The sequence below is a fragment of the Macrosteles quadrilineatus genome, unplaced genomic scaffold, assembly GCF_028750875.1.
Source record: "Macrosteles quadrilineatus isolate MER2022 unplaced genomic scaffold, UCM_ALF_1.0 Scaffold_8__2_contigs__length_117827958, whole genome shotgun sequence".
Classification (NCBI taxonomy): domain Eukaryota; kingdom Metazoa; phylum Arthropoda; class Insecta; order Hemiptera; family Cicadellidae; genus Macrosteles; species Macrosteles quadrilineatus.
The window spans coordinates 52,145,161-52,172,156 of record NW_026542601.1 but is presented as its reverse complement, the minus strand read 5'-3'; the positions used below and the strand labels follow the sequence as shown (position 1 = coordinate 52,172,156).

Genomic DNA, 26,996 nt, shown 5'->3' with positions numbered 1-26,996 from the left:
ATATAAAACATATATAACAATTTGAACGAATAGTGTTTTTGGCCTCTAGGGACGTCAAAATGAAAAAGTAAATCAATCCCAGGCCTAGGTTTTACCGTGCCACCTACAGTAATAGCTACTTCCCTATAGGGAAATTCGCTAAAATCAGATATCCTCGGACAAAAAAGTTTGCCCGTACACATGCTTGTTTTATAATATAGGATTTGTAGTTTGTTTTCTTTTTGCCTAAATTAATCTTTGATTCTTATATAAATGATACCTACATTACGATATAGTTATTAGTTTTGATCCTGCCATAAAGTTTAATGCAAATACACAAGGTTGCATTAAAATAAGCAATAAGTGAGATTGAGATTTGCCTGTATAATTTGCATGGTAAGTGTGTGTAACAGTTTTCTTACAGTGGAGACCAACATTATTCTCTTAAGTATTCTTGCCCCATTGCGAAGCATGAGCTGAACAGCTTGTAAGATTAAAGAGACAAAATACTACATGAAAAGTAAAAGGGAGACTATTTCAAAACTGTTATCAACTCAAAAAGTCATAATATAGACACTTGATTTCTCAATAACAGACGAACAGCAAAAGTCAGAACGTAAGCTTCTGCAATCAGTAGACTGTCAATTAATCCGTGTCTTTAGAGCATAGCCATGAAAGAGTAATATGAATAAAACTAGAGGCAAAAAAATACTCAAAAATGACATGTCAATAATTTATTTAAACTAAAACATCAGTTTAAAAAAACACAAACACATGCACTAAAATAGATAGGACAAATAAAAGCTACGTTAAACATACATTTAAATAAAAGTACCTAAGTAAATGTATACACCAAGTTTACTGAGGGTTCGGTTGATAATTGTATCCAGGGTATTGGCCTTGTTGTGTAGGGGGTGCCCCAGGAGTGGGGGGTCCCTGGGGTCTCGGATATTGAGAGGGATAGCCCGGAGCACCTGCGGCAGGATACTGTCCTGGATAACCTTGCTGGTAGCCCTGTGGATATGTCTGTTGAGTGGCCGGATACGACTGGGAACTAGGATATTGAGAGGGTTGGGAGGGGGTAGTGGAGGTTGTAGACGGAGGGTAACTTGTGGGAGGATACGTCTGAGTGGCGGCCGATGGAGCTATAGTGGACTGGGGAGGGTAAGAGGTTTGTGGATTAGGTGAAGCAACAGTGGAAGGTCCGTAGTTGCTCTGTGCCGGAAAACCTCCCTGTGGGGGAGGAGCAGCACCCTGCTGTCCCGCAGGAGGGTAGTTCCCAGGGTAGTTTGACGGTGCTGACTGCGGTGGCTGACCACTTGGATATCCTTGGTAGCCGGGGCCATAGCTGCCTTGTGTGTTGGTGGGAGGGTACCCCGAGGGGGGGTTGTTGTACCCCTGGGAGGGTTGTTGGTAGTTAGCAGGGGGGTTAGCTCCCCCGGGTCCATATCCTTGAGGCGGTGGCCCCTGGGACTGAGGAGGGGGTCCACCATAGCTAGAGGGCTGACCAGAGTTGGGATAGCCCTGTGAACAAAACACAATTGAATTAATTAGTGTGAGTTATTAAATTTAAATAATCCTATAAAAGAAATACGCGACGGGTGTCTCAGACAGAGTAGAGGTTTACCGAAAACCAGAACTCAATTACACCACTTAATTACACTCCTTTTTAAGGGAATATTGAATTTTAAAATATCAGGATCAAATTGCTATTTGTCTTCAGGTCAACTTTATATAGACAAGAACAGTGTTTATACTGTTCTGTATCACAATTTTAAATGTTGAATTCACACATAAAACAATATTAGGTTTTTGCTTTTTGTACCATAGCAAATAATATTTTAGATCTTATTGGAAATAAACAAAAATGCCTACACAAACCAACTTATTAGTATGATTTAGTGAAGATCAAAAACCGAAATTTTGCACATCAAGAAAACCAAATAAAAATAAAACTAAAAATTTTAATTTAAAACAAAAGTAAAAACTCAAATAGGACTCCTATTTTATCTCTGGTTGTAAAACAATAATCAGTGTACAGTTGCAATATTACAAGTCACTGACACTAAAACTCAATTAACAGTTTATCACTCATATTTTTCATCTTTAATCTCATACAGAATTCTTGTGTGGGGAAATTCTTGCCATAGTAAAAAGATTTTTAGGCTCCAAAAGAAGGCACTTAAAATTATTGCTAAAGTACCCCGAAGAAGTCCATGTAAAGCTATCTTTCAGGCTTTTCAGGTTTTAACATTTTACGACCTATATATTTTAGAAGCATTATTTTGGGTTTTCAACAATTTGTCCATTTTCAGGGAGAGTCACACAAACCATAAGTATAACACTAAACATAAGAACCTAATTAAGCCCACTAGCCATAGATTATCACTATTTGAAGCATCACCTCAATATATTGGACTGAAATTGTACAACTTAGTTCCTGATAATTTAAAAAACGTTACCAATCCAAATAAATTTAAAAAAGAATGTAAAAACTGGTTGCTAACCAAAACATTTTATTCTTTAAATGAATTTTTAAGTGGAAATTGGTAGGATGTTAAGTATTAAAATTATTTTGTTTGAAATTGAATATTATTATTTAGCTTTAAGTATTATAATGTAATTGACAAATGTCCTGTCATTTTGTGATGTAATGACATTCTGTAAATAAATAAAATAAAAAATAAATATTCCTCAAAAATTTTTGTTTTAACTCTATAGAATGTTAAAAAAAATGTTCCTAAGAGCTTTACATTTAGTTGAGGATTCAATAATGTGAATAGCAGCTTAGCAAATTTAATGGAAAGGCAAATCCTTTCTATGGAAGACAAATTGAATTAATGATGTTTATATTTAAGTTTTGAAGATGTTAACAGTAAAAAGAGGATGGCCGATGACAGATGACTTGTGACCTTGGCATATTATAAAGATACATGGGGCGTAATCTATCTATACTTATTTAATACGCAAGCAGGTTTTTTGTGACAATTACTCCTCCGAAACTACTGAACCGATTGACATGTTTTTGGTGTCGTTGGAAAGAGTGTAACGTGAAGTTGTGCAGGAAACTTTATTTTTAGGGAAATAATTAGAGAGCGAGGCCCTGGGGCCCTTTAAAGTTTCATATTTCTCCATAAGATTAACATGGGAAACAAAAATTATTATAAAACTCCAGCTGTTGTCAGAAATTAAAAGTGAGAAGAACATATTTCAATTGTTAACAGTCAATAAGTTTGCTAATTTAACAGTTTGCTACAAAAATTTACTGACTTGGTAGAAATGAAATATTTACTATTTGAATTTGGGTTGGCGTAAATATTACAATGGAAAAAAGCTAGAGGCTGGATAAATTGATATACTAAAAAGAAACCTCAGTGAACACTGTGCTGCATTTCTTAGTAATCATTGAAAGAGCCGATTTGCAAACTATGGTAACATAGGAAAGTCAGAACACCACCAAGGAGAAAAAATAGTAATAATGTTTTTTTTATATTTATAATCGTTATTGTGGACAACCTAATGCGGCTATGAGTAAGGCTATTTGTAGAAAACACTAAAAAACAAGATCAGCTCTTGAAAAATGATAAGATATTTACAAGAAATGTTGGTTATATCGATCTGTTAGGTACGTCTTGAGTATTTCCATAATCTTTGAGTCAAATCTTTTAAAGTCATCAGAAATTATGACTGTTATTCGTTTTAAAATAACGCCTGTAATACTTAGCAATTGCTCGAATTCGAGCAACAGGGACACTAGTATATATTAAATTAATAAAAATTGCAGAAAAAATTGGCATGTTTGAATTTTAATTTTTCAAAACTCACCAATTGAATCTCAAAACCAAAACTCTTTCAAACTTTTCTTAGGATTGCAGATTCATTAATGAAATATCACTAGAGGCTAACCTAAATGAAAATGAGGTTATGCTGGCAACAAGAAACACAAAAACTATTAATATTACATATGAACTGTACAAAAAATTGGAATATTTCTCTGTCATTTACAGCAATTTTAACCCAAGAAGGTTTGGGTTGCGAAGAAATATCTCTTTCACAATAATCTTTCTTCTTAACACAAACCTTGGTTGAAAACAAAGTCAGCTACAATGAAATGATATCTAATTGATATGTAGAGTGCTTTTGCGATTTTTGTGGCAGAGTGGATTCTTTTTTCAATCAGATAATCTGGCTTCTGCTCAGCTGCCTACATAGTATTATACACACACAGCAACAATTTTTTTTTTTTTGCTAAATCAACTACTGTACTGCTAAATAAGCCACCACCCACCAATCGGGGCCTGGGGGCAGAGCCCCAAGCGAGCCAAAGGCTAGTCCAAAACCTACACTGTAAAAGTCTTATATTAAATAATTAACTTTTTCGTAGAATTACAAACAACTTTTAACATGTTAAGTAACATATTAAAGAGGTACCTGATTAGGTATTGGAGGCTGGTTACCCTGAGAATACTGTGAGTTCGGGTATCCTTGTTGTGGATTCTGCTGCGGCGGATAGCGATAAGGCTGCGGCCCTGCTGCGTTTGTTGGCCCTGAACCGTAACACAGCAGGTTAAAACAACTTTGAAGCCTTACCAGCAGTCCACTGGTGGGTCGCGGGAAGAGATAAAACTTTTTTTTAATGTTCATCCGGCCCTGTAATTATCTTTTACTACCCAGTCATTTAGGCACCTGAATAGTGCCAAGCGCTTAGCAAAGAATCCATTAAAATATTTTCAGTACCTGTATATTCAAAATTCCAAGTGATTAATTAAGGTTAAAACAACTTTGAAGCCTTACCAGCGGTCCACTGGTGGGTCGCGGGAAGAGATAAAACTTTTTTTTAATGTTCATCCGGCCCTGTAATTATCTTTTACTACCCAGTCATTTAGGCACCTGAATAGTGCCAAGCGCTTAGCAAGGAATCCATTAAAATATTTTCAGTACCTGTATATTCAAAATTCCAAGTGATAATTGTCCACAGGATTTTTCACTCTACAATATGGATGTTCAAATACTAGATGTTTGGAAACACGTTATGCCATTTTAACTTTCCAAACTAATCCTAAGTTCCTACGAACTTCTTCCTTCAAACATTCCTTACCAAACAGTTAACATTCTATGTCCAAGTGTGCCGAGGATGGTTGATACTTGGTAGTAAATGTGTTAACATGTTCCCTACCAGCAGTAAACATTCTTTGTACAAGTGTTCCGAGGATGGTTTATAGTAAATGTGTAAACATGATCCCAAACAGCTGTTAACATTCTCTGTACAAGTGTGCCGAGGATGGTTGATACTTGATAGTAAATGTGTTAACATGTTCCCTACCCCCTGTCAACATTCTTTGTACAAGTATTCCGAGGATGGTTTATAGTAAATGTATAAACATGATCCCTAACAGCTGTTAACATTTTCTGTACAAGTGTGTCGAGGATGGTTGATACTTGATAGTAAATGTGTAAACATGTTCCCTACCACCTGTCAACATTCTTTGTACAAGTGTTCCGAGTATGGTTTATAGTAAATGTGTAAACATGATCCCTAACAGCTGTTAACATTCTCTGTACAAGTGTGCCGAGGATGGTTGATACTTGATAGTAAATGTGGCTGATAGTAAATGTGTTAACATGTTACCTACCAGTTATCAACATTCTCTGTACAAGTTTGCCGAGGATAGTTGAAAGTAAATGTGTAAACATGTTCCCTACCAGCTGTCTACATTCTCTGTACAAGTGTGCCGAGGATGGTTGAAAGTAAATGTGTTAACATGTTCCCTACCAGCTGTCTACATTCTCTGTACAAGTGTGCCGAGGATGGTTGAAAGTAAATGTGTAAACATGTTCCCTACCAGCTGTCTACATTCTCTGTACAAGTGTGCCGAGGATGGTTGAAAGTAAATGTGTTAACATGTTCCCTACCAGGTGTCAACATTCTTTGTACAAGTGTCCGAGGATGGTTGATAGCAAATGTGTCAACATGTTCCCTACCAGGTGTCAACATTCTTTGTACAAGTGTCCGAGGATGGTTGATAGCAAATGTGTCAACATGTTCCACCAGCTGTCAACATACTCTGTACAATTGTGCCAAGGATAGTTGAAAGTAAATGTGTTAACGTTAACACATTCCCTACCAGCTGTCAACATTCTCTGTACAAGTATGCCGAGGATAGTTGATAGTAAATGTGTAAACATGTTCCCTACCAGCTGTCTACATTCTCTGTACAAGTGTGCCGAGGATGGTTGAAAGTAAATGTGTTAACATGTTCCCTACCAGGTGTCAACATTCTTTGTACAAGTGTCCGAGGATGGTTGATAGCAAATGTGTCAACATGTTCCCTACCAGGTGTCAACATTCTTTGTACAAGTGTCCGAGGATGGTTGATAGCAAATGTGTCAATATGTTCCACCAGCTGTCAACATACTCTGTACAATTGTGCCAAGGATAGTTGAAAGTAAATGTGTTAACGTTAACACATTCCCTACCAGCTGTCAACATTCTCTGTACAAGTGTGCCGAGGATGGTTGATAGCAAATGTCTCAACATGTTCCCTACCAGCTGTCAACATTCTCTGTACAATTGTGCCAAGGATAGTTGAAAGTAATGTTAACATATTCCTTATCAGAACATACAGAGGAGATGTGCAGAAGATTGTTTATAGTAAATGTGTTTACTAATTAGAAGTACTACCCTGGCACCTAATTAGAAGTTAGGATTAAATGTTAGCTTTTTTATTCGTAGGAAGACTGGTGAGTAAGCCTGGCATTTTTATACTCGGGATTAAATACAGCTTACAATTGTTTTAAGGTAAATATTAAAGCGATGATGAGTGTGTGGGCATTGTTGAACCTTTGTGGAGAGGGGCTCTTATCTTTATTAAGATAACAGATCCATTGCTACTTCCCAGCTAACTTGAGCGAATCCGAGCATTTTTATTTGAAAGGCGGTATGGGATTGCTTAGAGTGAAAGCCATTACCCCGGTGCACCGTACACCTTACAATCTGAGGTTGTGAATACTTAGACAAATTTCCCAATAAATATTAAGATCTTATTAACTCTGCCTTTCCATTAGGCCTACAGCCCTTTAGATAGAGTCATTGGACACAGAAGTAGACATTCCACCTGTACGCGGATCAGCTTAAAATTTGGCATACTTATTCAACACAAGCCAGCAGTTTTTATCAGCACACTATCTCAGTGGCTCAACTGAACTACATTCATTTTGAATCAAAAACTGGCAATGAAATTGGATGGAATGTCTACTTAATAGTCAAAGATGACGCTCAGTAATCTAGTATTTTCTCCAAATGCCAGCAAGTCCGGAATTGGAATCTAGTGTAACTGATTAAGTTTCAGTGGTCCTTGTCATGATTTGCAGTATAACAAGAACTCATACTCACTCTGTGGAGGCATACCCTGGCCCCTGTAGTTGGGTTGTTGAGGGAAGCTATTGGGCCCTGGTGGCTGAGTGGGGGCCCCATCTGTACTAGGGGTCCCAGCTGGCCCTGGGCCCATCATGCTGTGCTGGGGATGTGATGCAGGCATACTCTGGGGCGGCTACAACAATCAGAAAAAGTGATAACCTTCTGGATAAAAATGTGTAATCAATTTCTAAATCTTCATAAATGGCTGGATAATGTCACGTTAATATCTTCAGACAGGTATTATTTTAAAATCAGTTTTACAATCCAATTAAACTTCACCTGGTGATTAGTGATATATGTGTATTTTAGTGATGGGCGGATCCATGAAAATGTCGGTATCAGATCAGGATCTTGAAAAAAATCTGTAATTTTTTTAATTTTTTTTTCAGGGGGCGGGTTTTTTTAAATAACTTATATGGCTAGGCAATTTCACAGTATTTGTTGATATTGCAATATTCATATGGCTAGGTAATGTGACAGTAAATTTTGACGTCAATAACATATGTGTAGGTAATTTTAAAGACTATCCGTGTCCAAATACAAGAATATCTGTATCCATATACAAGACTGTCTATGTCCATGGACAGGACTATCTTTGGACCGAATTGTCTTATATATGGACACAGATAGTCTTTTACATGGACACAGATCGTCTTATATATGGACACAGTTAGTCTTGTACATGTACATGGACACAGATAGTCTTGTATACGGACACAGATAGTCACTTTTAATTTTATTTAAAAAAAAATACATCACTATTACAAAACGCCTGTTCTTATGTATAAATTGTACTTTATAAAGGACGTTTTGTGTTAATAGAATGGAAAAAAAACTCAGATATAGCCCATGATCCGATTTTTTTTTATCCGAGCGTGCGTTGATTCTAGCTCAGATCCGGCGGATCCGGTAGTCCGATGTCTGGATCCGACCATCACTAGTATATTTTAATTTTCACAAAACCTTTGATGAAAGTCGACTTTATACTTATGTATGATACATTTATAACTAGACATTATTGTTAGTTAATGAATTCGTCTCAGAATGGTTATTTGTGATTTTGTCACAAGAATGTTGTATAGGACTATGTTGAATGATTGGGCATAGTTTACAGAATTGCCACAGAAGCCTGAAGAACCTCAGAAAAGTCATAAACCTACATATCAGATTTGAAGTACGTGTCGCAAAATTGAGTCAAATGATTTACCATTCTTTTCCTCCATGGTATTTTGTTGAGGTCTAGAACAACAAACTTATAATGATTCACTGTCATCCAAAATAAACTGAATGCTTTCAAACTTTGTTACCACGGTAGGTTATGATATGTGTAGTTTGGAATTGAGTAGGGATATGTTTTCCTAGTTGTCACAAGTCAACAGTGCTGTCAAGGAACTAAGTAGGGATGGTTCTCCTAGTTGCCAATACCAGTCAACAGCACTGACGTTGACGTCAGGCAAAGATGAGATTAAAGCACTGTAAGTAGGCCTAGCCTAAATACTAAGCTCGTCATGTCACCATAAAGACTTCCACTAATGCAATTGAAATATTTTCCAACAAGAAAAGCATCTATATATAGAACTTTTAGACTTAAAAACAATTGCGTGGTATATTTATTATAAAACAAAACAATTGCATAGTAGGTATAGTTATTATAAAACAAAACAACAAAAACTTACTGGAAGCAAAGCCTGAATGTTCTGGTTGGCATCTGCGATGGAAGCTAAGTACACCAAATTCCTATGTAAAACTTGCTGATACCTAAAAATAAAAGCATAGTCCTATCACTTAATGTACACATACCCAATATAGCTACCATACCCAAAACATATACCAAAGGTAAAACAATGCTAATGATAAATAGGTAGGTAAGTTAATGAATATGTAGAGGTTGTGGTGTAAGGGGATGATAGCAGATCAAGGGACTGAAAATTAGCTAAAAGGGATACTTAAAGTAGGCTAACTACTTTATGCAGGCTTTTAACTCATCCTAGACATTTTGATTCCAGGCTGCTTTCAGATTCCATTCTGACAGCTGCTATTGAAAATAAGCTTACTAGGCCTAATCTAACTTGATGTTAATTATTGTCATATTCTAAAATACTTACTGCATGCATTCCTGTACTTTTCCTTTGCTTTGGTATTCTTGTATCGTTTGGATGAGTTGGCTGTTTTCATCCAACATCTGAAATGTAAAACAAAATTGAATTCCCATCAACACAAAATAATCAATGCCGGTGTCGCCTTGGATTGATAACTCAGCATGTAAAACATTTTTCAATAACCACATCCAAGGGTGGATTCAGAGAGACATTTTCGGCCTCTAAATTTGAATGCCCGTAGAAGAGGTTCTTAAGTTGCACCTGAATAACTAAATTCCAAAGGTGTGCAACATTATTAAGTTGAACTATTACTATTAGTTATGAGCTAGGATTTAGGGTTTGTTATGGTCATTTATTCTTAGGATTATGGATCTACCTCTGACTCATCTCACAGTAATTATGTAAAGACACTGTTCTAACATAACCCTACCTAACTTCTGACACCGTTTAAAATTCTGTTTTACAGTAGGCCTATATGACAGAAGACATGTGAGGTAGGTAGGTCGGGTTTTACTTGGATTCATGACTGTATTAGTCCTTTGAAGGTAAGTTAGATTAGGCTATAAGTTTAGGTTATAATGAACCAAGTTGTAAATTTATGTTAGTCTACTTCCAGACTGTTTTTGCACTATTGAAATATAGTGTAGTCTAAACACAATCTATATATTAATACGCAAGCAGTTTTCTTTTCACAGTCATAACTCGATAACGACTTGACAGATTTTAACGTTTGAGGTGTCAAATTAAAGGTATTTTAACGTTTGAGGTGTCAAATTAAAGGTATTTTCACGTATGTGCAAATACGTCTCAGAATATTAAGAAAGGGCATCACTTAAGTACAGTTAAGGGCTAAAGTTTGGGAACGGTGGTGCTATCTGTTGACATTAGATCAAACCATCAAACTCAATTCCCTTTGTTTACAACTAAACATATGGACGTAGTTTGAAATAGTTTTTTAAGTTTAACTACAGACTGAACGACTTATTACATTCAGAGCAAAGCCGGAATTTTATATTTTTATTTAAACATCTCTGTTAACTAAGCCTGGTTCATAAATAAAGAGTTTCCTAGCAAGACCTGACAACAAATTGTTTGTAATACTGTGGTAGTTAAATTTATTTATTTAACTTACATTGTATTTTACTGAATTATCATGTAGTTTTGGTTACAGTTCGGTGTGATTAAGTGAATGTTTGAACGTGATTATTCACAGTGCAGTTACCCGTTACATTACCATATTATACTGTAATTTAAAAATACACATTGTATATTTACACGATACAGTAATAAAAAAGTTCATACTTAAGTTAGTCCTGATCATATGTTTACCTTTCAAATATTATGTTTGTTTAAGGGCCATTCTGAAATTGAGTGGAATTTTTCTCCCTCAATGTTTCCTACCCAAAAAAAAATTAATCTACCTATATATCTATCTATAATATTAAAACGAAACAGTGTTTTTTTATTTCACGATTCTGAATCAACCACTCGACGGATTTTCATGATTTTTGTGTTGAAAGAAAGATAATTTTGAGAACTAGGGAATGTCGAAGCCATAATTTTAGTTTAGGGTCCCAGTTTTTTATAAATTAAGTTTTAATTTTTTTAAAGTCTAGCAGCCGACGCTAAGATTCTAAACTAGCTTTTGGCATAAAATAGTTTGCTCAACATAACAGCTGTAAACATTCAGATTCTGTGTCACAGATTCAGCATTTGGATAAAAATGTAAAGACATACTTTTTAGGGTTGACTTATTTATACTATGTGTAATGCTAATCATTGATAAGTTCAATTCTTCTGTAGAAGGATGACAGATTAATTAAATATACATCGTAAAATACTAGGATGTTCAAATTATTTTTTAAAGCAATCTTTGTAATCTTCGATTTGTTTTAGAGCAATATAATTTGTTTTAAATAACAGCTGGTTAAATATCAACTATGGAACTATGAGGTTATTTTATTTACTCTTATTTTGTCATTGATTATAGGAAATAAGTAAGATTAGTAGAGATAATTAGACCACAGTTTAAACCAAGATTAATTAAACCACAGTACAAATCGAGGCTCTGTACACGAGTCTTAATAAAAAAGGATAAATGCAAATTATTTTACTGCTACACTTTTCAAGGAAAGATTAGAAAAATAACAATGTTTACATGTTTTAATTCTTCATGGTAGCTTTTTGTTTACAATTAATGTTTGTCTGCTTAACTTTGTTTGGATTAGGCCCGGAAATATTGATGTCATAAAAAGAAGATCAAGAATAATTAGGAATCACGATTTTATATTACCACCACAACCTCAGCCGGGGTTTATACAAAGATAAACAGATGGATGACATAGATTGAACACAACGTCAACATTGACCTAGGATACTGCAATTAGACAAACCATCCTTTTATGAAATCGTGTTCAGTTGTGGTTACGTTTGGGGACGCCGATATAGGTGCCCCCAAACGTGAAAATATCACTTTTATTTCAACTATGAATATATTGTAGTTAAAATTAACTAATATGGGAAATTTCGATGTACATTTATTCAATGAGGGTGGGTAATTATCAAGGATAGAACTGATAATGGTATGGATAATAAACATTGACAATTACGTCATTAGCTTTACTAGCGTGTTTACTTTTTATATTCCTGCTACATGTGACCAGTTCTTTTTTCAAATGAATGTTATTTGAACCAAACAGCTGTTTCAAAATAAACTCTTGTTGTTTTTACTTTTCTTTGTTTACGCTTATTTATTTAGCAACTAATGCAGTGAAATTGATATAAAGGATAGGTGTGACGATTAGTTTTGATGTTAGGACACCAAAGTTAAATTATGTATACTGTGAATTTTATTGGATACTATCGTTTTATTTTAGGTCGTTTCTATTCAGACCTTCTGGAAATTGTGTATAGTAGTTGTATTGTGGTGATAATAATTATGGAAGAGGCAGGTATGCTATGGAAGGTGGTATCGTTGACTAGGTATATACATACACTTCTCAATTGACTATTACTCTCTCTACTGTAGGCTACTTAATCAGTGTGCGTCTGTGCAAATCGGCTGCAAATCTCACTTCAACGCTTTTCACATCGTAAAAATTGCAGAATTGCTGTTTTATTGTAAAATTATCGGATTTAAAATGCATATTGTATAGGCCTATGATGAAATAAAAACATATTTGGTAACACAACATTTGTTTACAAGATGATTTTTCACATTAAAACTGCAAGAAACTTTGTCTTTATATGTGTAAACTAGCTGATCTAAATTGTACACGGTTTTAACTGACTACTGAATTCCCGTACATAGGACGGGCTAACACCTCCTATAAAATCCAATGTATTTTGTTTGTTTGTCCTTTATGAACTCTGAAACCACTTGACAGATTGTAATGAAACATTCAGGCATTATTAAGCATTATTCAAGGATGCTTTGTGTGAAGTTTGGTGCAGATCCGTCAAAAGGGCTCCGCCCCAGTGGCTCTGGAGTTTCCCATGTTAACCTTATGAGAACTCATATTTGAATGGAATTAAAGAATGTTAACAGCTGGTTCAATTAAACAATTTGATTCTGTGATGTTCAATAGCATTAAAAAGTTAGGCTAATAGGTTTACCAACAGGGTGCAGCACTATTTTTTTAAATTTATGCTTAACTATGCTTAACAGCTTAATTAGCAACCAAAAGGTGAGTGAGCGTAGCGAACGAACTTCAACCTGGAGGAGAGTTGGCGTAGCAAACGAGCTAACCTGAAGGCAAAAGAGCGCAGCGAACGAGCTCCAGCCTAAAGGTGAGTGAGCGTAGCGAACAAACTTCAAACAGGACGTGATTGAGCCATGTGAACAAGCTCATCTTAAAAATGAACGAGCATTTGACATAAAACCACATTAGGACAGGACAACGTCTGTCGGGCCAGCTAGTTTAAATATATAAACTTAATATTTGTTTATAAATAACTTAAAGCAAGAGTGTAATTAGGAGATCCCAATGTTTTTTTATTAAAGGTAATCTTACGTTTAAGAGAAAAAAATTCTGAAAAGTACCCAAAATGTAACCACCCATATGTTTCTTACAACACTGACAAGTGACTTATGGAAAAAAATCATTGAATTATGTAACAAACTCGGTGAAACCCGTCAAAATCGACGGTTACTTTCTAGCCTTACCATTCCACTGTGTTTTTAACAGTAGGTATCATGATGGGTTAGCCTCTGGATCGAAAATTGCAATATAAAATGGTTTAGGTTACCTTTTGCGTCGAACGATCCTTTTGTAGTAAGTGATAACTACAGCCGTTTCATGCCGCTGGGGCACATCTTATCTTGACGCTCTACAACCTGAAGATGTGCCCCAGCAGCATGAAACAGCTGCAGTTATCACTTACTACACAAGGATCGTTCGACGCAAAAGGTAACCTAAACCATTCTATAGTAGGTATCAAATGATTGGAAGTGGTAGTAATAAGGTAGGTAGGCCTATTAGAAAATAAGGGTCAAAGGCTATGATAAATAGAAAAAAATAAATAAGTTAGAGCCTAGGCCTAAGTTTTTTTTAGGCCTACTTAACTTATTAGTTTTACCTTGATCAAGCAAATGCCTTTAGTTACGGGAAGTACCTACAAAAATAACAGAAGGTAACTTACTTTGGTACAGAGGCCACCCATTATAGAGGGATTTTTTTTACTGGAGACCAAAAATAACTAAATTACATTATAATTGGAAAGATCAAACTTTACATACCTAGTTTAGTTTTTTTTTTTAGTTATTTACATAATTGACTTTCTGTCCAAATTTAGCCTACATGATTGGCTTTGAATGGTGAGTCGGTGGCTCAGTCGGTAGCGTCGCGGACTTTGGGCCCAAGGCAGCGATGTCGTGGGTTCGGATCCTGGTCACTGCCGATAACATTTTATCAGTACAGTTCACCTTTGTACTGTACCGGCTCACTCCTTGCTTTGCTGTAAACGATCCACGCACGGGCGCTTAGTCTATGTGGACGGACAAATGCAAGGTTAAAAGAGGCCGCCAACCTCTTTAAAAAAAATAGCTTATTCCCTATATGGGAAATTCGCTAAAAATTACGATTAGCGGTTTTTGAGTTCTGCCTCCCAGAAGGCAGCGATGTCGGCAAGGATTGAGTTGAAACAGAGGCCACCCTTATACAGTGCGCTGCGGCGGTTATGTTAGATTGGGTTATCATAAAATTTATGATAACCCAATTATCATACCCAACCCCCAAACATATTTAATATGTTTACGTAAGCTAGACCCGTCCTCGCTTCGTTCAAAAGAATATCACTTATTATGGATCGACAAAACTTACCTAGCTTAGAGCACGGCAATAAATCACTCAGGACACAGACCCAGATACAGGCGGTGTCAGAGGTGATGTGAGTGCCGGTCAACGACCTGACTTGGAGGAGATTTGGCAGGCGAAAGTATGACTAATCTGGTATCGTTCGATTCATAATGAAACGAGGAAAGTCCTACAAACATATTTATGATAACCCAACATAATATAACCGCCTCAGCGTATAAGGGTGGCCTCCATAAAATACCAAAGTAAGTTAGGGCCTACAAAAATAACAATCTCTTAACTTAGGTCTACTAAGTTAAATAACTCGATTCAGCATTTTCAATCATCCAACACCCTCCTGGTTCTTTACATGTTGGAACATCCAAAAACAATAGAAGGCTAACAGAAGGTAAATTAAGTAGGCTGCCTATTAAGTTAGGGCATGAGCACCGATAGTCGATGTTTTCGAAACATCTTTGTTTTTCTGTCGATGTTCGATGTTTTTACATCAATGTTAGGTTATACCAATTTTTTTGTTGTCACATAAAAAATCGCCCTCGATGGATTTACTCCGACGTTTCGCAGGACCAAGACAACGTCCCGCTTCCTCAGGGAATTAAAACTTTAGGTTTCTCGCGTACACAAGCTGAACACCTAACCACGACTGTTGTCTTGGTCCCATTAAACGTCGTAGTACATAAGTTAAATCCATAAAGGACGATTTGTTATGTGTGTGTATGTGTGTGTTGTATGTATTCATGTATTGCATTTTGACGAGTCCTGGATTAACAAATAAGGTGAGTGAAGCCCACAAGCTGATCACTAAGTCGGTGGTTGATGTCTATGTTAAAATCAATGGTGAACATGGATGGTTAACCTATCAAAGCTCATCCCTAGTAGGTAGGTATTTCTGTTAACTTTAACAGGACAAAGCAAGACCTGTAGGTAGGCCTAGGCCTATCTTAAAATTACGTTTGCCGTCTGGCCAATTTAAGTACCGGTAGGGCTGCATCCTTTAACCCTAGCAGTGGCCAACCGTCGCCTGGTGACGGTATGACGTTGATGCTTAGAATGGCCAATGTCGTCTGGTGACGGTATGGGCCGAAATTTTTTTAACGGTAAAAAAAAACACTTACAATCAACTCAGATGAGAATAATATATATACCATTTGAAAGATCACATTCTGAACTTTCATTTGATTACATAAACAAACCCTGTAGCAGGTATATAACAATGTCACGACGATTAGAAATCAAATGAAATTTTGGCGCGGTACGACTTTTGCAGCCGACACTTGGGAACTGGCAAAACACGTCTTGTTTGGCATTACCCTGCTCGAGTAATTTTCGTCTTGGGATGTTGCGGGTGGTACCACTGGATAGGCATTGATTTTATCTTCATTGTGGTAGTGATATTTATAACTAAATATTGATTGCACAATCGGTACGATTTTATGAAAACAGCTATTTTCGAAATTTCTAACAAATGGCCAACAGTCGTCTGGTGACAGTATGGAAAATACGAATTATATACAGTGAAAGTTATTATTACTAGTCATATAGTATATCATTTTGAAGAGGAAGAAATTTAGATTCAGAGAGTGGCAGCCCTGCACTCAGGGTTATTTCTGTATGCTCGCATGTAGACGACGGAAGTGAGTCATTACTGCTACAGTCTGTCAGCTGTCTTGTATTGCCATTGTTTGTTTGTTTTGTTGCCGGTAATAGTTTTATCCGCGATTTATTACTAAATATGTTATTAGTTCGTAGTGTTAGTGTTAGTGAAGTGATGTGTGTGTGTATAACAGTAATCTTCATGCATTTAAATATTACTGAATTGTGTGAAATAGTGTTCATAAAAGGTTGTATTTTGTTAGCATCATGTCCTAAAATGACGATTCTGACATTCAGAAATTGTTGTACCTATATAATGATATACCCAAGGTTTTATACATTTTTATAAAGGTAAATGAATACACTACAACATGTTTATAATGTTTTGGGGGTAGAAAATTTTGTAAAAAAGTTATAGCCTATACTAAATAGGCCTACTTCTGTATTTTGTTAGCATCATGTTCAAAAATGACGATTCTGACATTCAGAGGTGCTATATATGCTATATAATGATTTACCCAAGGTGTTATACATTTTTATAAAGGTAAATGAATACACTACAACATGTTTATATTGGTTTGGGTGTAAAAAATTTGGTAAAAAAATTATATAGGCTACTAAATACTGTACACTCCATTTTCTCGAAATGCGCAAAAAATTCAAAACGTTCTCAAATTGATACATAATCATAGGTGAAAATAACTTCTTACCATCATACTTATGACTTTTTTGGATTCCTTACTTCATTAGCTTTACAAATATGTAGGCTACATATCATTAGCCTACATAATGTTTCACAACACAAGCAAACACTGTAGGCTATAGTTTACACTTATTTGCGGTTTTGCGGTTATTGTATTATTATGTCCCTATTACGTACCTACAAAAAAAAAATATTTCTAACATGTTATACATTTTTATGTAGGTAATTGAATACACTACAAGATTATTAAGTTATGTTGGTTTGAAGTAAACAAATTTGGTACAAAAGTTGTATACTAAGTACTGTGATTTTTTTTCTCGAGAAATCGCTAAAATATAAAAACATTATTTTATATACGTATGTTTATAGGTAAAAAACTATTTTTACCATAAACTTTATGACTTTTTTTGATTCCTTACTTCATCAGCTTTACAAACATGTATATATCATTATTAGTATACACGTATATTATAGAACTTTTTACAACATAAACTAACACTGTACGGTTTTCAATTTTTTTGGTTCTCCGTTTGTCATTATATTTCGCCCCAAAAACTTATAAAAAAAAATATTTTCCTAACATGTTATATATTTCTATGTAGGGAATTAGATTGTCTACAAAATGTATATAATGAATTTCCCATAAAAAAATCCGTAGAAAAAAAATGCAGAGGCCGCTTTTGAAATTTCAAAAAGAAAATTCAAATTTTTTTATTTTTTTCACTTTACTGATAAAATACACTGTCTAAATCATTATGATATTACTATTTCTAGATTCTCCTGTTCTTTCCGAACAAAATGAATATGAGGTTGGCTAGGTTTACTTGTACGGTTGAATTTTTACGAATTTTCAAAAAATGGTCTGCAAAATCGCCAAAATGGGTTGGCCATTCCCCACTTCTAACATTGGCCACTGCTAACTTAGGGTTAACTTAAGTCCTACACTCATTCGAATTTAAATACCTAACTAACCAAACGGTATATCGAATGAAACAATCGAACAATCGATATTTTTATTTGAATGCGTGTAGGACCTAAAGTTAAGTGCAGCCACCGGTAGTCTAGCTTAGGCCTACACAATCATACACAGTCATTAGGGTAGGCCTAAATTGTCCAAATGTAAGTTAGGCCTATGTCAAATCAGATATCAGAAACTTTTTAAGTTACTGTCGTAATTTGCAAGGTACATACATAGGACATACATAGGATCGCTATTGTTTTATATATGTGTCTCTGACGAGGTCTATTGTAATCAATGATTATTTAATGACCAATAAATTACTTGATTACTTGATGACAAAGTCAACTATTTGGTTATAACTTAAGTTCAACCAAGAAAAGAAAACTAGCCTAGGCCTACTTAGATAAAACATAAATAAATAGACAAAATAAGTTATTTGTCTGGGCAGTCACAATAAACCAAAAATAGGTAAATAGGCCTAGGCCTATGGTAGTTAATCTAATAATTTAAGAAGTAATTTCACTGATTAGGCTATCTTACCTTTTGAATCTGTACCGTGGTAAGAGGCTGCCTCCCTCTTTGGACGAAAGCGACCGACATGATGATCTTACGGTGAAACTCAGTAAACCGAAGCAATACTTCTTAAGTTTTTTAAATTTATCTATAGAAACCTACAAATTTGATTGTCCGACGACAAATCGATTTTTCATTAGAATTCGATATCTACCTTTGAAATGCAGTAAAATTCCACCTTACGAGTAAAATAAAATGAAATTACTACTATGATTGATTGACTCAATCACCACATCCACATCCCGAACCGGCGCGGCGTCAAACTGAAACTGAAACTACAAAAAAAACATGAAAAGATGAAAGATGAAACACTCGACGTTCTGTACCCACGAGCACCTCATCTTCCACAAGCACAGGCCTTCGAACAGTTCCTGGGATAACAGCTATTTGTGTAATAGCTTCACTGTATCTTTATTATTGGAACCTGTTTAGATAGTTGTTATTTTCAACAGTTACAGTTGGCAGTTGCAAACTGTGCATTGTGATTTTGTAAAGGTGTTTATTCTTTCTTTACTGTTTGTTTACTTTTGACTTGAGCTGCTTGAAAAGGTGTTTTAGGCCTATGATTATGAAAATTAAAGTTTTGTGAGTGTGCTGAAACTGATTTGTTATTAGGTATTGACAATTAGCCTAAATGTTTTGCGTGCATGAATTATTTATGAAGTTTTAAATGTTTACTTATAACCTATATTTTTCGGATTCCTCAAGAGAGAGTGATTGTTAGGTTAGGTTAGGTGTTTGTTTGTGTGTGAATTTGTTAGATTGCAGTTTGGTAGTGGTAGGTCTAATAAGGTAAACTTAGGCATACTCTTATAAATAGATAAGTTATTAATTTAACTTTTTCAAAGGCAATAACTTAGACCTAAACTCCACTGAAAGGCCCAACTAACTTAATCAAATAAACCTAGACCTACCAACCACTACCAAAACTCCAATCTAAAAAATTCACACACAAACGCAACTCAACCTAACATTAACAATCACTCTTTCTTGAGGAATCCGAAAAAGATAGGTTAAGTGAACATTTAAAACTTCATAAATAATTCATGCACGCAAAATATTTAATTGTTAATGCCTAATAATAAATAATCAGCCTCAGCTCACTCACAACACTTTAATTTTCATAATCATAAAACACCTTTTCAAGCAGCTCAAGTCAAAAATAAACAAACAGTAAAGAATAAACACCTTAAAATCACAATGCACAGTTCGCAACTGCAACTGTTGAAACAACTATCTAAACAGGTCCAATAAAGATATACAGTGAAGCTATTACACAAATAGCTGTTATCCCAGTAACTGTTCCAAGGCCTTCTGTGCATGTGGAAGCTGAGGTGCTCGTGGGTACAGAACGTCGAGTAGATGAAACAACTCGAAAACGAAACTAAATACGAAAAAAGAAAAGATGAAAGCACAAAACAAGAGAGACACGACGACCCCGACGACGCAACCGAGCCTAAAATCAAAATCAGCCGAGCCGAACCGGAACCAAATGAAATGCAAATGATTAATGAATAGCAATAGCAATAACCTTTTCTATTCCTTTTTTTCCTGTTCTCTTCGTACAGACGTACAGTCACAATCACAGTAGGTCCACCACTGGAGCAATTAAGAGGTTGGCTGACTTGGTTGGTGAAGCCTTCGAGGCTGGCGATACAGTGACTCTCACAATGTGTGACTTGAGTCGTGCTTTTGACTGTGTCAATCATGATCTTCTGAATGGAAAGTTGAGGAGTTTAGGAGTAGGTAGCGTGGCACTGAGGATGATCGACTCCTATCTGGCGGGAAGACAGCAGGTGGTCTCCGTTGAGGGTGCAACATCTAAGCCCAAAAGTGTCAGGTACGGTGTTCCTCAGGGATCGATTGTAGGCCCGTTACTATTCCTTGTAATGATCAACGACCTTGATAGAAATGGAGGGGTTGTGCTCTTTGCCGACGATACAACCCTGATATCACGGGGACCCCAAGTTGAGCTGTCCACAGCAGATGCAAACCGGCATCTCACTGAAGCATCCCGCTGGTTTGAAGGAAATGGTTTCCAGCTCAACCAGGATAAAACCCAGGCACTGGTCTGCAGTCTGGCGAGAAATGCCCCACGGGACGAGCCAGTGAAGCTCCTTGGATTTCATCTGGATAGGAAGTTGGCGTGGAACGATCACATCAGCAAAGTTAGTAGCAAACTTTTTAGGGTATGTTGCCTGCTGCTCAAGCTACGAAACTTCATCATTCAGCCATACCTGCTGAACATCTACCATGCTATGTTCCACTGCCATGTGAGCTATGGCCTATTGCTATGGGGCCATGCTGCGGATGTTGAGGACATCTTAGTGCTGCAAAAACGTGCTGTAAGACTCATTACTTTTAGTGACCGCATTGCCCACTGTAAACCCATCTTCGCAAGATTGGGGATCCTCACAGTCTACAGCCATTATATCCTGGCTTGCTCACTACTGGTTTATGACAATTACGACAATCTCCAACTCCGTTCAGCATTTCATGACCACCAAACAAGGCAGCACGAGCCACTGGATGTGCCTAGGGTTAGGCTTGCAAGATCGCAAAGGAGCTATAATACAGTGGCAATTCAAATTTTTAATAAGCTGCCTCACTCGATCAAGCGTCTTGAGCGTAAACTTTTCATGAAGAGGCTCGTCCCTCTCCTTAAGTCAAGAGCGTACTACTCTCTAAAGGATTTTTTTGAGGATAGTTTTCCTGAATTGTCTGGCTAAACCGCATATCCACATGCCAAAGTTATTGTAAATATATGTTTGTATCTACTCAAATTCAGTTTGTTATTATGTATTTTTGTATATATTGAAATTCTGACGCCATCAATCCCTTATTGGGTAAAAGATGAAGACATGGTAATAAGGTAATAAGTCGTACACTCGAGTGACTCTGCTGACTCGAACTCGTAACGGTTCCTGTTCCTGCTGATGAATCGATTCTTGAATCGTGGTGATTCGTGCGTCCGTGAGTTTGGTTAGTTTTGTAAATTGTAGTGGCACACGGGAGAGACAATTGGCTAACATATCTTGTAGTGTCAGCGTTCGCCGCTAGAACCACTAAGTTGAAAAAGTTTAAATTAATTTTATAGTTTTTAATTATGAAATTAACTTTTTAATTATAAAATAACTAGCTGGCCCGACAGACGTCATCCTGTCCTAATGTGGTTTTATGACAAATGCTCGTTTATTTTCAAGATGAGATCGTTCGCATCGCATAGCTCAATCACGTCAGATGCTTTTTGCCTCACTACAACCACTCCAAAATACCAAACCATATGAAATTATGCTATGAAAGCAGCTATAGTTACCCTTAAGGAGAATCTCGATGTCATGTTTTTGAATGACATGTTCATGTTGCTCAATGTTTTTTTTTTTTTCAGGAAAATACTGAAATATCATTTTTAGTTTAATATTTTTATGTAAGACAAAGCCTATTGTAAATTACTTAATGACCGAAATAAATCTTGAACCGTCAACCAGCTTTTGTAGTCTACACAGCAGGTAGGTGACAGATGACAGTATGGGCGTCTGCAATTTAGTCAATCAACAAATAATAATCAATAATAATTCTTGTTCATACTACATGTATAATCAATGCTAATACATAATATTGAAAACATAAAAATCAATTTTTTCTTTAACATTTAAAAATCTAAACACCTTTAAACGATTGTTTAAGATTATAGAATACTACTTGTTTAAGCTATCGATTGATGTGTTATAAATAAAATAATACTGCTAAAGTTATTGAATTTTATTTGTATTGGGTACAACAAAACAACATTTTTTATAGTACGTTTGAACTTATCTTTATGTAATGTAAAAGGCACAGACTCGTGACGTTATGTTTCCCTTTATTATTTGTGTCTAAAATCCAGTTATGTGAGCGAAAATGGCGTCGTCTCTAGTAACTCTACGTTTGGGCGGTTTAGAAATTGATGAATGAATTCGTAATTGCGCTCTTTTTTGCTGTTAGTGTATCATAATATTTGACCGGTAAGTACATTACGTGTTTTGTATTAAAAATTTGTGTGATTGCTCCGTTGAATTCTTTGCATGGAGCATCATATCTGTTAGCTTTCTTTATTAGGCCTTAAATCCGAGGGTATTGGTAAGGCCCAAAACATTATTAGGCCTATTGTAATTAGTTTACCAATGTAAACATTGGTAAGTCTTTATTTAGTGATCTCTAGTAGACTTTTATTTTTCCATGATCATGAGTTTATTAGAATGTTAAGTAGGAGTTAGTTTAATTTAACTTAGCCTATTTTTGGCCTAGAAGTTTAAGTTACAGTCTTCTAGCCTAGGCCACCAAACACTGATAATAACTGTTTTAAAAATGAATTTTTTCCAGTGTCAGTGTTTTAATTGGATAAAAACAGTGGAGAAAACCTCTTTAACTAAGTTACTGTAACAATTTGGTTAATTAAATATAAGGCCTAACCTTAACTTTACCTTACCGAATCTATTTATTTATTTATTGGCAATGGATATCTCCATTTTACAACCGTACAAATAACATACACAACAGAAAACAGTTTAAAATGATGAAATAAGTTAGTTCATTGTACCCTAAATAAAGAAAATTAGCTTACTAACAGTCTAATGCAAAAAGGAACAGAAACAGTGAAATAAGGTAATTCTGAGCAATTACTTGGTCAACCCCAATTTTTTTCATACTTTACTACGGTCATCAGGAGGTTCTCAGAAAGCAAGAAACATATAATTCAAGGCCCGCAAGGCCATATTACAGGTTGCCGAGCGATAAGAAGGTTCAAAGTTTAAGCGATAACAGTGGCTTGCGGGAGACGCGCGGAAGGCCAGTTGTGACAGTACCGTTATGGCTATGGCTAGTGGTTCCTCCGACAATCCTCCCGGCGATTACTGAGTTAATTAATAACCTAACTTAACCTAACCTAATCTAACCTAACCTAACTTATTATGTTTTTTTAGTCTCAAATACATCTCTAAGGCCAATTGTAACAGTACCGTTAACTTACGTTACGTTAGGTTACGTTAGGTTAGGTTAATTAATAACCTAACTTAACCTAACCTAACTTAACCTTGCGGGGCTTAAATTATATGTTTCTTGCTTTCTGAGAACCTCCTGATGACCGTAGTAAAATATGAAAAAAATTGGGGTTGACCAAGTAATTGCTCAGAATTACCTGAAATAATACTGAAAGTGGAAGTCTAGAATAGTTGATAATCCTGACAATAATAACAAATTTTGTGCTTATAAGTTAAGTTAGACTAGAAAAAATTCAACAATATAATAACGATGTATAAGTTCATAACAACAACAATAATAAAGACAAACCTACCAGCTAAACAACAACCATCAAAATGGCTGCACTTTACTTTCGGTCCTACACACCCATTCGAATGAAAATAAGTTATCGATCGATATATCGATTAATCGGTTTTTTCATTCTATATCGTTTCGTTAGTTAGGTAAGGTTAACCCTCCCAGTGTTACTTGACGAAAATTCGACAAGCAGCACACTTTGTGTAAGTTAGTGTTACTTGTTGATTTTTCGACACGCAGACATCGTTTACGGCGAAGGCTCTATGACTGACTGAATCGGATTGAACTGGATCGAGTTAGGTATCGTTCTTTCCGTAATATTCTAAGCTTTCTCCAGAGGTCTGTCTCAGCGCTGTACGTTCTCTGAGCCGATCGTAATTGTAGCAGACAGCTGACGTGCGTGTATTTGTAAACAGCTCTGAGGTTACCCTCGGACCGATGACTGATGTGTTTTATTACGTTTATCATTGTTTTAGTGTTAAAAATCAAAAGTAGTGATATACGTGTTGCATTATAAGAAGATTTAAGTGGTTTTGAAGTGCTGGTTGATGATCCTGAAGAAGTAGGTAGTGATATTGAATGTAAATTATCAGCCAGATTCCTAGCTATGGTTAGGCTATGCATTCTTAGCTAAACGCTATCTACTGAAATCTGTTTTTTGCCCATAACTTATTTATTTGCAAATCTACTTCCTTATATTATTATATATTTGTAATCCTCATAAAATTTAGAACAAAGTGGCTATTTTCAAATATTTATAGGCCTATAATTTATACAATTTCATTGAGCGCAAACTTATTTTTTTTTTGAAAATTTTCGAAATTATATTTTTTTTTTCCTAAAAATTTTTTTTTTTGAAAAAATGTTCCTTATGTTTTATATATAATATTGAAGCCCATGATTTTCCAAACAAAATGGTATATAGAACATTAGAATTAACATTGTTTTAAGCTTCTCAGATCCGTTTTAATAAACCCTTGCAAATGCGCCAAAAATAGGTGGACATTAAGGCCTAAACTATGGACACTTGGAGGGTTAACCTAACCTAACTAACCAAACGACATAGCCTATCGAATGAAACAATCGAATAATCGATATTTTCATTCAAATGAAAATATCGATCGATAGGGGCTATATCGATTAATCGGTTTTTTGATTCGATATATCGTTTGGTTAGTTAGGTAAGGTTAACCTAACCTAACTAACCAAACGACATATCGAATGAAATAATTGAATAATCGATATTTTCGTTCGAATGAGTGTAGGACCTAAAGTAAAGAAAGTGCAGCCATCAAAATAACCAAAGTTATACTAATAATACCCCTTCGCAGCAAACCTGCAGACTAAGCGAATTTCAAATTGTCTGATTTAACATATTTACCGGTACTGAAATATTTCCATACATAAGTTAAGACATAACTTATTTATTCCAAATTTAAAAAAAAAACATTAGATTTAACGAGTGCTTAGGTTTGCTGCTACGGGGAAGGTAAACAGTGTTTTTGACCAAACGTCAATAAGTAGGGCCTATAGGATAAAATAAATAAATTTGCCAAATTTGATCAACCCTAAACAAGTAAACTACGATAGTTTTCATTTTCTCCGTAACCATTAGGCATAGGCCCTACAACAATGCTTCAATATACAAAATTTTATGTTTTTATGGTCCAAAATGGGAAAACCCATTAAAAACCCCCTTTAATTAATCGCAAGTGCAATAATATAGTGTAACCGTAAATTAAATTAAATAGCTAGACTGTACATTCATCCAGGTCAGGAATCAGAGATTCTTTGTATATAAAATTGTTCTTGAGTTTTGATAACCAGAAAGAAGACCTTGAATCAGTGTTGTATCTAGGGCTGGGAAACTTTAATTTATTAATGATCGCCGCCAATAGCTTACAAACAAGGTTTCCACTCATTGACGGCTCTTCAATGGCGGTTGTATAAAGTGTAAAGTATAAAATCACAACTGCAGTGGGTGATTGTAACAGAGGTTTATGGGTGATGCTAAACTCGCTTTTCCAATGTGTCACTTTCTGTTCCTACTCACCGTGTGATGCAATCGCTGGACCATACAGCCAATAGACCCATAGCCCATCTCTTAGGTACGTACCGGTACGCCTACCCAATTATTCATAACAACCTTTTCGACGACGATCCTTGATACTGGTACTTTTCCCTAGAGAATACACGGCCAACCTACTTAAGAAATTAAATTAAAACGTTGTGTTTAAAATTGTGGTTAGCTTCTTTTTAAATATTTACCATGGTTTTTTTTTATTTGCGGTGTCTTGCTATCTGTTGATGATTTAGCGAACTACGTTGACTCTGGTTGTAGCGCAGTACATCACCGTACGTTATTTGCTATACGTCAGACCGAAATATTTGAGAGCCAAATGAGTTCGCTCGACGCTGCGCCGTACTGGGACCATGCCTGCCATTTTGCGGGCCGCAGTGAACATTTAGGCCAAAAACGACCTCGGATAATCGGGAATGTACTGTATTAAGTTATGTTTTGTACACGGTATATAATAATGTTAAGTTAATTCTGCTGGCATGTTATTGACAAAACTAATTATGACACGTTGGTTCTCACAGCACCAGATATTCAAGGATAGCCTATTCTGCAATCCAAACCTGTTAATGGGATGAACAGTCCAACACCTTTTTCACGTTGTTTTTTACTCATTAGCTCGTACAACATTAAAGGGTCCATAGGCCTACTTCAATTTGTGTAACTACTCAGTCAATACACCGTCATTACTTCTAGATCACAATATTTAATACTGAGTTATTTCATTCCCCCACTAACTCTTTGTGAGTAAATAAGTGTCTCTGCCGTGTTCAATGCGTCGACTGCAGTGAATGCTAAAATCAGCCTTAGTGACACCAAATTATGCATCACAATTCCGACTTAGGTCTAAGCAGTTTGGTAGGAAACAAATTGATTTTAACGCTTAATATTTCTAAGGCTTAATCCAAACATGGCCAAGCTCAATTTTCCTGGTGAATGTGAATACAGCAATCATTGTCTATC

At 35.8% G+C, this 26,996-nt stretch overlaps 2 protein-coding genes across 2 annotated transcripts in view; one reads left to right on the top strand and one right to left on the bottom strand.

Moving 5' to 3' along the window:
- Positions 1–756: 756 nt before the first annotated feature.
- On the bottom strand, positions 757–18,866 carry LOC129000860 (protein SSXT-like). Its single transcript, XM_054427912.1, has 7 exons — positions 18,846–18,866; positions 18,608–18,738; positions 9,502–9,578; positions 9,073–9,154; positions 7,373–7,529; positions 4,411–4,526; positions 757–1,503 (listed from the first exon to the last, which is right to left on the bottom strand). The coding sequence occupies exons 2-7, from the start codon at positions 18,665–18,667 to the stop codon at positions 838–840; spliced, it is 1,158 nt and encodes a 385-aa protein (XP_054283887.1). The 5' UTR covers positions 18,668–18,738; positions 18,846–18,866; the 3' UTR covers positions 757–837.
- A 3,676-nt stretch (positions 18,867–22,542) lies between these two features.
- Positions 22,543–26,996, top strand: part of LOC129001695 (mRNA (2'-O-methyladenosine-N(6)-)-methyltransferase-like) — a 41,656-nt gene continuing 37,202 nt past the window's right edge. The window contains exon 1 of the mRNA XM_054429089.1: positions 22,543–22,644. The gene's annotated coding sequence lies outside the window, so the exon portion shown is untranslated. The remainder of the gene's footprint in view (positions 22,645–26,996) is intronic.

Excerpts from the sequence above, each read along its gene's own strand:
- LOC129000860 (XM_054427912.1), bottom strand. The coding sequence starts at position 18,667 with ATGTCGGTCGCTTTCGTCCAAAGAGGGAGGCAGCCTCTTACCACGGTA. Across the intron at positions 9,155-9,501 it reads AAAGTACAGGAATGCATGCA|GTATCAGCAAGTTTTACATA; the intron begins GTAAGTATTTTA and ends TTTTATTTTTAG. Across the intron at positions 1,504-4,410 it reads AGCCTCCAATACCTAATCAG|GGCTATCCCAACTCTGGTCA; the intron begins GTACCTCTTTAA and ends TTTTGTTCACAG.